At 40.1% G+C, this 14,268-nt stretch overlaps 1 protein-coding gene across 1 annotated transcript in view; it reads left to right on the forward strand.

Annotated features, from left to right (window-relative positions):
- LOC130836241 (adhesion G protein-coupled receptor E2-like) overlaps positions 1 to 14,268 on the forward strand; it is an 86,569-nt gene that overhangs the window by 13,099 nt on the left and 59,202 nt on the right. The window contains exon 2 of the mRNA XM_057708308.1: positions 12,562 to 12,615. Coding sequence (XP_057564291.1) covers positions 12,562 to 12,615 — 54 coding nt within the window. The remainder of the gene's footprint in view (positions 1 to 12,561; positions 12,616 to 14,268) is intronic.

The following is a 14,268-nucleotide window of genomic DNA, read 5'->3' on the forward strand; positions in this document are numbered from 1 at the left end:
GGTATTAAGCTGCATGAGCTGCTTCTATATTTTGGAGTTTAATCCTTTCTCAGTTGTTTCATTGGCAAATATTTTTTCCCATTCTGAGTGTTTTCTTCTTGTCTTGTTTATGGTTTCTTTTGCTGTGCAAAAGCTTTTAAGTTTCATTAAGTCCCATTTGTTTATTTTTGATTTTATTTCTATTATGATAGGAGGTGAGTCAAAAGGATCTTGCTTTGATATATCATAGTGTTCTGCCTATGTTTTCCTCTAAAAGTTTTATAGTGTCTGGCCTTACACTATGATCTTTGATCCATTTTGAGTTTATTTTTGTGTATGGTGTTAGGGAATGTTTTAATTTAATTCTTTTACAAGTAGGTGCCCAGTTTCCCCTGCACCACTTATTGAAGAGGCTGCCTTTTCTTCATTGTATATTCTTGCCTGCTTAGTTGAAGATAAGTTGCCCATATATGCACCTTATCTCTGGGCTTTCTATCATCTTCTGTTGATCTATATTTCTATTTTTGTGCCAGTACCATACTGTCTTGATTAGTGTAGCCTTGTAGTATAGTCTGAAGTCAGCGAGTCTGATTCATCCAGCTCTGTTTTTTCTTCTCAAGATTGCTTTTGCTATTTGGGGACTTTTGTTTTACCATATACGTAATTTTATTGTTCTAGTTCTGTGAGAAATTCCGTTGGTAATTTGAGAGGTATTACATTGACTCTATAGATTATTTTGGGTAGCATAGTCATTTTCATAATGTTAATTCTTCCAATTCAAAAACATGGTATATCTCTCCATCTGTTTGTGTTGTCTTTGATTTGTTTCATCAGTGTCTTTTAATTTTCTGTGTACAGGTCTATTGCCTCCTTAAGTAGGTTTATTCTCAGGTATTTTATTCTTTTTGTTGCAGTGGTAAATGGGAGTGTTTCCTTAATTTCTCTTTCTGATTTTTCATTGTTAGTGTATAGAAGTGCAGGAGATTTCTGTGCATTCATGTTGTATCCTGCTAGTTTACCAAATTCTGTGATTAACTCTCATTTTGTATCCTGCTAGTTTACCAAATTCTGTAATTAACTCAGTTTTATGGTAGCATCTTTAGTGTTTTCTATATATAGAATCATGTCATCTGCAAACAGTGAGAGTTTTACTTCTTCTTTTCCAATTTGGATTGCTTTTGCTCTTTTACTTCCCTGATTGCTGTGTCTAAAATTATGCCCAATAACAGTGGTGAGAGTGGCCACCCTTGTCTTGTTCCTGATCTTAGAGGAAATGATTTCAGTTTTTCACCATTGAGGATGATGTTGGCTATGGGTTTGTCATATGTGGCCTTTATTATGTTGAGGTAGTTTCCCTCTATGCCCCTTGCTGGTGAGTTTTTAACATAAATGGTGTTGAATTTTATCAAAAGCCTTTTCTGCATCTATTGAGGTGATCATATGGTTTTTATCCTTCCATTTGTTAATATGATGTATCACATCGATTGATTTGCATATATTGACGATTCCTTCCTGGGATAAACCCCACTTGATCAAGGTGTATGATCCTTTTAATGTGCTGTTGGATTCTGTTTGCTAGTATTTTGTTGAGGATTTTTGCATCTATGTACTACAGTAATATTGGCCTGTAATTGTCTTTTTTTGTGACATCTTTGCCTGGTTTTGGTATGAAGGTGATGGTGGCTTGGTAGAATGAGTTTGGCAGTGTTCCTCCCTCTATTATTCTTCAGAAGAGCTTGGAAGGATAGGTTTTAGGTCTTCTCTAAATGTATGATACAATTCACCTGTGAAGCCATCTGGCCCTGGACTTTTGTTTGTTGGGAGATTTTTAATGACAATCTCAATTTCAGTGCTTGTGATTGGTCTGCTCATATTTTCTATTTCTTCCTGGTTCAGTCTTGACAGTTTGTATTTTTCTAAGAACTTGTCCATTTCTTCCAGGTTGTCCATTTTATTGGCATATAGTTGTTTGTAGTAGTCTCTCATGATCCTTCGTATTTCTGCAGTGTCAGCTGTTACTTCTCCTTTTTCCTTTCTGATTCTGTCAATATGAGTCTTCTCCCTTTTTCTTCCAGAGGGTCTGGCTAATGGCTTCTCAATTTTGTTTATCTTCTCAATTAAGCACCTTCTAGTTTTCTTGATCTTTGCTATTGTTTCCTTCATTTCTTTTTCATTTATTTCTGATCTGATCTTTATGATTTCTTTCCTTCTGCTAACGTTGGGACTCTTTGTTCTTCTTTCTCTAATTGCTTTAGAAGTAGGATTAGGTTGCTTATTCGAAATTTTTCTCATTCATTGACGTAGGATTGTATTGGAATGAACTTCCCTCTTAGAACTGCTTTTGCTGCATCCCATAGGTTTTGGGTCATCATGTTTTCATTTTCATTTGTTTCTAGTTATTTTTTAATTTCCTCTTTGATTTCTTTAGCGATGTCTTTATTTAGTAGCGTGTTGTTTCGTCTCCAACGTGGTTTTTTTTGTTTGTTTGCTTTTGTTTTTGTTTTTTTGTTTGTTTGTTTTCTTCCTGTAATTGATATCTAGTCTTATAGTGTTGTGGTCAGAAAATATGCTTGATATGATTTCAATTTTATTAAATTTATTGAGCCTTGATTTGTGACCTAAGATGTGATCTATCCTGGAGAATGTTCCATGTGCACTTGAGAAGAAAGTGTATTCTGTTGTTTTTGGATGGAAAGTCCTATAAATATGAATTAATTCCATCTGTCTAATGGGTCACTTAGAGCTTTTGTCTCCTTATTTAATTTCTGTTTGGATGATCTGTCCATTGGTGTAAGTGGGGTGTTAAAGTCTCCTACTATTATTGTGTTACTATTTTTTCCCCTTTTGTGGCTTTTAGCATTTGCCTTATGTATTGAGGTGCTCCTATGCTGGGTGCATAGATATTTACAATTGTTATATCTTCTCCTTGGATCAAGCCCTTTATTATTATATAGTGTCCTTCCTTATCTCTTATAATAGTCTTTATTTTAAAGTCTATTTTGTCTGATATGAATATTGCTACCCCAGCTTTCTTTTGATTTCCATGTGCATATCTTTTTCCATCCTCTTACTCTCAGTCTGCATGTGTCTGTAGTTCTGAAGTGTGTCTCTTGCAGATGGCATTTGTATGGGTCTTGCTTTTGTATCCATTCAGCCATTTGTATCTCTTGGTTGGAGCATTTAATCCATTCATATTTAAGGTAATTATCGATATGTATTTTCTTAATTGTTTTGGGTTTATTTTTTTAAGTGTTTTCTTCACTTTTGTTTCCTGCCTAGAGAAATTCCATCAGCATTTGTTGTAAAGCTGGTCTGGTGGTGCTGAATTCTCTTAGTTGTTGCTTGTGTGTAAAACTTTTAACTTCTCTTTCAAATCTGAATGAGATCCTTGCTGGGTAGAGTCATTTTGGTTGTCGTTTTTTCCTTTCATCATTTTAAGTATATCCTTCCACTCCCTTCTGGCTTGTATAGTTCCTGCTGAAAGATCAGCTGTTAGACTTATGGAGGTTCCCCTTTATATTATTTGTTGCTTTCCTTTTGCTGCCTTTAATATTTTTCTCTTTATTTAATTTTTGATAGTTTGATTAGTATGTGCCTTGGTGTGTTTCTCCTTGGGTTTATCCTATATGGTACTCTCTGTGCTTCCTGGACTTGATTGACCAGTTCTTTTCTCATGTTAGGGAAGTTATAATCTCTATAATCTCTTCAAAAGTTTACTTCAATATTTTCTCAGGCCCTTTCATTTTCTCTTTTTCTTATGGGAACCCTATAATTTTAATGTTGGTGCATTTAATGTTGTCCCAGAGATCTCTGAAACTGTCCTCCATTCTTTTCTCTTTATTGTCCATGTCAGTTATTTCCACCATTCTATCTTCCAGGTCACTTATCTGTTCTTCTCTCTCAGGTATTCTGCTCTTCATTCCTTCCAGAGTATTTTTCATTTCAGTTATTGTGTTGTTCATCCCCATTTATTTGCTCTTTAGTTCTTCTAGCTCCTTGTTAAACATTTCTTTCATTTGCTCCATCTGTGCCTCTGTACTATTTCTGAGGCCTTGGATCATCTTTCCTATCATTATTCTGAATTCTTTTTCAGGTAGACCGCCTATCTGCTCTTCATTTGCTTGGTCTTGTGGGTTTTTACCTTGTTCCTTCATCACTGCATCTTTCTCTGTGTTCTCCTTTTGTTCATCTTACTGTATTTGGGGTTTTCTTTTTCAGGCTACAGGGTCACTGTTCTTCTTAACTCTGTTGTCTGTCCCCAGTGGGGAGGTTGCTCCAGTGGCTTGTGTAGGCTTCCTGGTGGTGGGGACTAGTGCCCATCAGAGGGATTTTATACCAGTTCTATATAGTGCTAGCCTGAGGGAACAGCCCTTGATTTGGAGTTTTGTTTTTCCCATAATGAGATACTTCAGGAGACCATGCCCTGCACTGGAAGAACACTGGGTTGCAGGGTCAGTCTGCCCAAGACTTTACGTCCTTGTCCCTCAGAGTCCATTGATTATCTGACTACTTCAAGTTTACATTTTTTATTTGGGTCCCTCCACACTTTGATTCCTATTGCTTTAATTCCCAAAACACCAGATCCTGAACCATAGGCTGGGCATCAGGCATGCTTAGACCCCAAGAATCCTAATCCATGTCTCCCCAAGTGTGCTCTGCACTCCTGAATTCCAAGGTGAACAGCTTTCAATGGAGGCAGAATCACTATACCTATGGACTTCCATTTCCAGGTCCAGAATCCAGAACTTCTAGCTTGGGGACTCTGGAGATACCTGACTTCCGGTTTTGGGAGTCTTTCAATTCCATGATCCCCCAGAGAGGGCACATTGAGGCTGTGTTTCTGCCACATCAATCTGCTACTTGACATCCATACCCAGTGACCGGAGAGATGCAGATGATGCCCTCATGATCATCCCAATTTTGACAGCTTAACAGAGAAACCCTTTTTTCTTCGATGTTTGGAAGTTTGTTTGATTTCTTTGTAGGAATAGACTTGCCCAGGGAGTTTTCTAATTGTGGGTGGATGCCAACTAGAATCTTTTTCCCCAATGTAGAGTGGTCTGGGTGTTGTGTTGACCTCCAGCTTACCCTCTGCACAGATACACACTTGCCATAGATTCTGAACTTCGAAACATCCTTCCCCTGACCAAGATTCTTTCTGATTCTCTACTGATCTCCAGAAGAAATTCACATTTCCTAGCCAAGCCCTGAAGGATTGCAGTCACGTGATCCCAGTTACTTATCTGGTAGAATACCCACCTCTGAGATTCTCCATCCTCTTTTCCCTCAGCTCACACTGCCTACTGTCTAGCCATCCCTCAGGATTCATCTTACAATTAATGCCATATTTGATGACCTTCCCTGTGTATTTCCAGGCAGCAGGCTAGGTTCTCTATTCCAGTTATTTTCTTTTTCATTTTCTGTATTTCTGTGCATCCACTCAGGTTATATTAATTAGACAAGATAGCAATTTAGTCAAAAGAGCAGAGGCTTTGCTTAATCTGATTCTTGGCCCTGCTAGTTCATGATATCAGACACATTTCCTCTTTGAATACCAGTAAATTTTTGCTAATTTTAAAGAGTTGTGGGAATGCTTAATGAAGTATTCACAAAACTGCCTTATTGGGGGGGGGGGGTGTTGGGGCCAGTCTCATCCTTTGCTCCTATATTAATAGGAAATCTGATCCACCACCAAGTAAGCTGGCTATATTTTTACTGGTAATACCAGGAGTAAAAAGAAGAACTGTGGGTCTGATAATAAAATATGAGGAAGAAAGCATTCATGCTAGATATTTCCTCCCAGTTTATCTAGGGAACCCACACATATGAATTCTCACGTGGTTTACTTAAATAGGAGTTTTTTTTTTACTTAAAATCAAAAGTCAAAAGTTCTCTACAACTGAGCTTCATTGCTTCTGCACCATGAGGAGTAGCTATTTACCATTTCATTCAGGAAGGTAGGATTATAACAACATGTATGATTCACTGCAAACTATTTGGGAATGTTTAAGAACAGGAAATAAGTAATCTTAGGTGAGAGAAGTCAGAATTATGCCCACTTTGGGGAATTATCACCTGGAAGATGTAGAGGGGGCTTTCTGGGGGAGTGGAAATGTTTTATGTCTTGATTGCTTGGTTACATGGGTTTACAACACATAAAAATTCATCAAGCTGGGAACTTATGATCTGCACACTTCATGCACCCCATTGAATGTGTTTTATACCCCCCAAATGTGATATGGAAATTATTTATCCAGTTTGAGAATCCTTTCCTTTTTTTTTTTTTTTTGGCTTTTTTCTTGACTTGCTTTGTAGTATCTGGAGAAGTAAAAGAATAAAGGGGAAAATAGGATTTTACTTGTATTAGCTTCTTGAAGAGAAGAGGATGGCACTTTGGTCAAGGGAAAGACTTGGAGCTTCTATGGGATTTTTCATTTTTCTACCCATGGGATTATTGCTTTGGATGAAATCCCAGAATACTATGACCTCTCCCTCCCCAAGCGTGTTAACAAAGATCTGATGTGGTTAATCTGTTGCTCTTTGTGGGCCACTGGATAATTTGAAGTACATTAGTGTAGAATGGAGGAGGAGGTCCTGAGATGTCAACTTTCATGTCTTTATTGTTTTTTTCTCTCTGATGCCTGGTGAGTATGCAGGTGCTCAGTACATGCTTTCTAATTTGTTTGCTGATTGTGAGGAAACATTTATCACTTATGTAGCCTCAGTTCTTATTAGTCTGCTGTGGGATACGCAACATCTGACCAGTGGCCACTTTTCTTGGGCAACTTCTGCATATAAAATATTGGCCTACGTGTTATGCAGATGGTAAAAGAAGTAGAAAGCAAAGTTACTGCCTTCACAGATTTGGAAAGGTAGATATTTACATATAATACACTCAAGAATCCATGACATAAACCAAAATATAAAATGACATATATGTTACCAAAACTCATATATTTCCTACTCTGGGTGTCACATTTTAGGGAAGGATATAATGAGAAAAGGGAAAAGAAATTGCCTGAAGAGCTTAGAATTTCAGTCTTTCTTTTTTCTTTGATTTTTTGTAAGCCCTTTATTGGAATATAATTGCTTTACACACTTGTGCCAATTTTTGTTATAGAACAAAGTGAATCAGCTGCATCTACACATATATCCCCAAATCCTTTCCCTCTCATGACTCCTTCTCACCTTCCCTGTCCCAGCCTTCTAAGTCATCACCCATCATGGAGTTGATCTCCCTGTGTTATGCAGCAGCTTCTCAATAGCTATTTTACACCTGGTAGTGTATATATGTCAATGCTACTCTCTCACTCGGTCCCAGCTTCCCCTTTGCCCCCCTTCTCCCCCACCCCCATGTCCTCAAGTCCATTCTCTACATCTGCATCTTTATTCTTGCCCTGCCACTGGGTTCATCAATATCATATGTTTTAGATTCCATATATATGAAATAGCATATGGTATTTATTTTTCTCTTTCTGGCTTACTTTGCTCTGTATGACAGACTGTAGGTCCATCCACTTCACTACAAATAACTCAATTTCATTCCTTTTTATGGCTGAGTAATATTCCATTGTTTATATGTGCCTCATCTTCTTTATCCATTCATCAGTTGATGGGCATTTAGGTTGTTTCCATGTATTGGCTCTTGCAAAATATTTCAATCTTGAAAGGAAAAATTTGGAATATTTTATTGGATACAAATCCAATCACAATTGATTTCATTGATGGCTGAAAAGCTGATTTCAAATCATAATACCCATATGAATGTATTAATGCTACTAACAGTTATTGAGCACATACTATGTAATAGTTACTCTAGTAAGTAGTTTATGAGTATTACTCATTTTTATCCATACATCAGCCTTGTGGGGTAAGTGTTGTTATTATCCCAATTTTATGGATGAGAAAATTGAGGCAAAGAAAAGCTCTGTAACCTGCCTAAAGACACACAGTAAGTGATGGAACCAGGCTGCCTCCAGAACCTGTATGCTAGATCCAGATCCAAGTTGTAGGTAGTATTAGTTTCCTGCAGCTGGTGTAAGAAATTATCACCAACCTGGTGCCTTAAAAAAAACATTTAATTAATTAATTAGTTAATTTTTTATTGGCTTATGGTTGCTTTACAATGTTGTGTTAGCTTCCACTGCACAGCGAACTTGGTGGTTTTAAAGAAAATAAATTTTTCTCACAGCTCCATACCAGAAATCTGAAGTCAAGGTATTGGCAGGTCTATACGTCCTCTGAAAACTCTGGAAGAGAATCCTTCATTACTTCTTCCAGTATCTGGTGGCCCTGGGTGTTACTTGTCGTAAGATAGCATCATTTCAATCTCTGCCTCTGTCTTCATTTGGCCTTTTCTGTCTTTCTGTGTCTCACTGCATCCTCCCTTCTTCTTATAAGGACACCAGTCATTGGATCCAGGGCCCACCTTTTTAATCTAGGATGATTTTTTCCTGAGAACCTTAAATAATTATGCACACAAAGGCCCTATTTTGGAATAAGATCTCATTCAGAGATGGAGTAGGCATGCATTTTCAGAGGATACTACTGTTATGGACTAAATTTTGTTGCCCTTAAATGCGTATGTTGAAGCCCTAGCCTCCAGTAAAACTATCATTGGACATACAGCCCTTAAGCAGATAATTAAAGGTAAATGAGGTTATAAGGGTAATGTCCTAATCTAATAGGACTTGTGTCTTTATAGGAAGAGAAAGACACACCTGGAGTGTGTGCCTAGAGGAAGGGCCATATGAATACACAGCACAAAGATGGCCATTTACAGGCTAAGGAGAGAGTTCTCACCAGAAACCAATCTTGCTGTCACCTTAATCTTGGACTTCTGGCCTCTAGAACCGTGAGAAAATACATTTGTGTTGTTTAAGCCACTCAGTCTTTGCTATTTTGTGATGGCAGTCCTAGCTGACTAATACACCATTCAGTCCACTTCACAGGTGATCTTAAATTAAGGGGACCCATGGGCTGAGTTAGCCACACGGTCCCTCTACTCATTCCCTTCCTCTCCTTGTATTTTACTGGGGACTCACTGCAAGTGGGCAACCTCAGGCTCCTTGCCCAGGCAGCTGTATCTGAGGAGGACTGACCAAACTGGGCTTACATATCTGCTAATCTTTTTTTCTTTATCAAAGAGCTGACATTTAGGCTTGGCTTAGAAAGGATCATTTCCTTTTTTTTTTTTTTTTGCTTTAATGCAAAGCTATTTCTGTGGTTGAGTTATGAATTCCAAAAATAGAGGCTTGTCAATAGAGGAAATGCAGAGAGATACATCATTGCAGCTGTGCTCCTGGGCACTATGTTCATCAGTTAAAAAAATTAAAAAAAATTTCAATAAAACTCTGGAAAGTTCCAGTCAGTCCACTGACAGTTATTACAAAATATTGGCTATATTCCCCATGTTGTCCAATACATAGGATGGATCATTTCTTGGCTGGAGTTGGAGCCTTGTTGAGGCAGGAGCAGGGTAAGATAAGTCCTGGCCTTCCAACACTCAGGTGTGAGAGGAGCACACACTGCTGTGGAGGGGAAGATAAGGCTGAGAAGATAATTTAGAGCCTCATCAAGGAGAATTCTGTTATGGGGTGTATTAGATATTAATGGCTGCATTGGGACTTCCCTGGTGGTGCAGTGATTAAGAATCCACCTGCCAATGCAGGGGACATGGGTTCAATCCCTGGTCCGGGAAGATGTCACATGCTACAGAGCAACTAAGCCCATGAGCCACAATTACTGAGCCTGTGTGCCACAACTACTAAGCCCATGTGCCTAGAGCCAGTGCTCTGTAACAAGAGAATCCACTGCAATGAGAAACCCTCACACTGCAACAAAGAGTAGCCCCCATTCGCCACAACTAGAGAAAGCCGGTTCCCAGCAAGGAAAACCCACCACAGCCAGAAAGAAAGAAAGAAAGAAAGAAAGAAAGAAAGAAAGAAAGAGAGAAAGGAATAAAATTAAAAAAATTAGTGACAGCATTACACATTACCCCCCAAGCTTAACAGCTTGAGACAATGCAAATTTATTATACAGCTTTATCTGTGTCAGGAACATGGGTGCAGCTTAGCTGGGTCCTCTGCTCAGGGTCTCTCACAAAGCTTCAGTCAAGCTGTTGGCTGCAGCTCGGTCTCATCTCAAGGCTTGACAGGGGAAGGATTTCCAAGCTCATTCATACTTGTAGCGGGTGTTGTATTGGTGCCAGCCTATTGAAAGTGATGCTATTGGCGAGGAATACCTGAGACACCCACCCAGGCTTGGCTTGCACAGATTCAGCCTCTGTTTCTGACCCTGGACCCCACATCTTCATAGGTAGTGCCCAGGAATGTGAAGGAAGTGATGAAATGCAGGTACTTGCCTTGGATATTGATTTTTAGGCATTTGTCAACAAAAGGGAAGAGGAGAGAGTAGTATCGAGTGTGTATGTGTGTGTGGGGGGTGGGTTGGGGGTGGGTTTAAGACAATCAAGAGAACTGTTTTTCTGTTTGTTTGTTTGTTTTTACTATGTATGGTGGTTTCTTTAAAAAATTGGGGTATAGTTGTTTTACAATGTTGTGTTAGTTTCTACTGTAGGGTGAAGGGCAGTTCCCTGTCCTATACAACAGGTTCTCATTAGTTATCTACTTTATACATATTAGTGCACGTATATCATTCCCAATCTCCCAATTCATCCCACCTCTCCTTTCCCCGCTTGGTATCCATATGTCCATTCTCTACATCTGTGTCTCTATTTCTGCCTTGCAAACAGGTTCATCTGTACCATTTTTTCTAGATTCTACATATATGCATTAATATAAGATATTTGTTTTTCTCTTTCCGACTTACTTCACTGTGTATGACAATTTCTAGGTCCATCCACAAAGCGAACTGGTTTTTAAGGAAGGATCAGCCTGGAGGAGGTTGGATGAGTTCCAAAGATCAAAGCTGTGGGATTAAAGGTTGTTTTCCTCCTATTTACTCATTTATTTATTTTTTATAATTTTAGTGAACGTATATCTACATTTGTGAATAAATTAGTAAAGTTCCACAAGAGAAACCTAATAGTGAACGTAAAGTTTTAGTTGCGCTGTCCTGCTTGATAATAAAGGGACTCAAGGAGAGTGTAACCAAAGCCCAAGATTTATTAAGCACTTACTGTGTTCCAGGGCTTCTTCTCCATGTTTGAAGTCATAGGCTCACAAATACCTTACGAATAGGGACTCATAATTTCCATTTTGCAGATGAAGAAGCTGAGAGTCCAATGTCACAGTTACAAACTGTCCATCTTGTTGTGGAATTCGCTCACTGGAACAACATGCTGTGCCACATAGAGGAAGGGAAGAAGGATTACTGGGGAGAATGGGAACCAGTAAAAAGGAAGGAATCTTGTCATTAGGAGACCCAGGCCAAGAAAGTTATTGATGGTCAGATCCTTGAGTATGCCTCAAAATTAAGTGTATCTTAGGTCAGGAAAGCAGTATAGAGAAAAAGAGGAAAGACTGCTTTTTACTTTTATTTTTACCGAGCACTTTGATTTAACATCTCAATGAATCCTGATTGTATCATTATATAATAATGGCAGCCTATTTTCATTTTTAAAAGAATTTTTGGCATTCATGTATAGTTTTTAAATTTCCAAGACTTCATTGTTTTCTCAGAAACTCCCCTCTTTTTCTTATTTATTAATGTATGTATTTATTGGCTGAGTTGGGTCTTCATTGCTGCATGCAGGCTTTCTCTAGTTGTGCAGAGCAGGGGTTACTCTTCATTGCAGTGCATGGGCTTCTCACTGCAGTGGCTTCTCTTGTTGTGGAGCATGGGCTTTAGGCACAAGGGCTTCAATGGTTGTGGCACATGGGGTCAGCAGGTGTGGCTCGAGGGCTCTAGAGTGCAGGTTCAGTAGTTGTGGTGCATGGGCTTAGTTGCTCTGCAGCACATGGGATCTTCCCAGACCAGGCATAGAACCCGTGTCCCGTGCATTGGCAGGTGTATTCTTAACCATTGTGACACCAGGGAAGTCCCTATTTTCATTGTTATAATACCCATTAAGCAGTTGAGCAAACAGATTCAAAAGGTGAAGTGCCTAAAGTCATACAGTAAGTGGAGGGTCTAGGACTCAGGTTTTGGGCTGACTAAAATCCACTCTCCACTTGTATGTCCTAAAACAGGTAGAAGAGTAATCCTGAGAAAGAAGTCCTTGAAGAGAAAGGCGATTTCTACCATTGTCTGTGTCTGAACAAAGGCACACCAAAGTAAAGAATTTCTCCTTTGAGATTTATCCTCTCCACTGGGAGAGATTGCAGATTCTAAGATCTGTCCCTGTCATCAGCTGTCTGCCTATATTCTGGCTTACCTGTAGACATGAGGTTCCAGGAGGGCCATGACTGTTGGTGATTGCTGCCTTGGGGAATCCCAGGAGCTGGAGGGGAAAGGTTCCATGAAAAGGGCAGGAGCCTGGTGCAGGGAGCCTCCAGGATCCTGATGGAAAGCTGTGGGCTGCAGCACAAGAGTTACCTAGTGGAGAGGCAGTGGCCCTGGGGACAGAGGTTGAAATTGGAGCTCTACTCTCCTTTCTGTCACCCCGTCTTTCTGCCCCAGGACTTTCTGTGCTGCTGATGTTGCCATTGGGAATTGTAGCCCTGAACCCTGGAGGTGAGTCTGCCCAGCCAGCCCATTAGGGATGGAAGCTGGGGATTGCATACCAGCATCTGTGTTCCTTCACCAACGAGGGAGTGTAGGGAGAGGAGGCTTATTCTGCAAATTGACCCTCAGAAACACTCTTCCTCCAGGGTTCAGAGAAATGATTTCTTTCTCCCCAGATGCCCAGGGTTTCCTGAGCTCTTCCTTTTTTGACAGCAGCCATCCCTCCCCTCCTCCATTCTCTGGTCCCTTGCTGGCAGCTGGCATCCTCCCTTCCTTGCGGCTTCTGACCATGGTCTCCATGTCCACAGTGTGCTGTGATTGGAGGTGCCCTTCTTACTCCACATGCTTTGGTGCTTCTGCCTGTCGCTGTTATCCTGGATTCATATCTCCATATGGGGAGACCTTTATCAATCCCACGATGGGCTGTGAAGCCTCAGAGGCTTGAGGGTGGTGGACAGCCACATCAGAGATTGTGGGGCACCTGCAGAGTTAGGGAGCAGCACAGAAGCACTTTGTCAAGGGAACACAGGCCAAAGGAAAAGTGAAGTGAAAGGGGCAGTGGTGCTGCCAAGAGATGTAGAGTGCAGAGCTCAAGCTTTAGAGGTAGAAGACAGCAGACACCAGTGATCTCTCTCTTTCCACATAGAGAGGAAAGGGTCATATGAGGACAGAGTGAGAAGGGGGCCTTGTTCAAGCCGGAAGAGAGCTTTCATCATAAACCACCCCTGAAACTTCCCTGGTGGTCCAGTGGTAATGAATCTGCATTCCAATGCAGGGATCGTGGGTTTGAACGCTTGGTGGGGAACTAAGACCCCACATGCTTTGGGGCAACGAAGTCCGTGCACCACAACTACTGAGCTCACGCACCTCAACTACAGAACCCATGTGCTCCAGAGGTCTGGCACCGCAACTACAGAGAGCAAGTGCACCACAACTAGAGAGAGAAAACCTACAGACCACAACTAGAGAGAAGCCCACACACCTCAATGAAAGATCCTATGTGCCTCAACGAAGAACAAAGATCACACATGCCACAGCTAAGACCTGATGCACCCCCCAACCCCTCCCAAAATAAATAAATATTAAAAAACTCCATTCTCAGTTAAAAAGAAAAAAAAAGAAACCAACCCTGCGGACCTTGATCTTGGACATCTAGCCGCCAGAACTGTGAGAAAATAAATTTCTGCCGTTTAAGCCACTGTCTATATACTATTCTGGTGTGGCAGCCCTAGCAGACTAATACAGATAGCCATGCAGAAAACAAAACATAGGTAAAAAATACAGAAAAGGACAATTGCCATAATTCCACTACACAGACTCCTGGAAAATTTGAGGGGTATGTTTTTCCTATATTTGAAAATATATCAGGAATATTTTCTTTTGTCAGCAAATATGAATCTCAGACCATGTTGATTCCTGAAGAGCAAAAATCCCAGTGTTTAGGGATGTTGGGGTGGCAGGAGGGAGACCTTCAAGGTGATGGAATATTTATGTATCTTGATTGCAGTAACAGTTACAGGAATCTACACATACAGACTAATCATTACATAAAAATGTCATGTTTGCAGGAAAATGGCTGAAGCTTTCTCAGGACTTCTTGGTATTGTTTTGCAACTTCCTCTGAAACTACATTTGAAAATAACAACTTAAAAATTAAGAAAT

The sequence above is a fragment of the Hippopotamus amphibius genome, chromosome 15, assembly GCF_030028045.1.
Source record: "Hippopotamus amphibius kiboko isolate mHipAmp2 chromosome 15, mHipAmp2.hap2, whole genome shotgun sequence".
NCBI classification, from domain to species: domain Eukaryota; kingdom Metazoa; phylum Chordata; class Mammalia; order Artiodactyla; family Hippopotamidae; genus Hippopotamus; species Hippopotamus amphibius.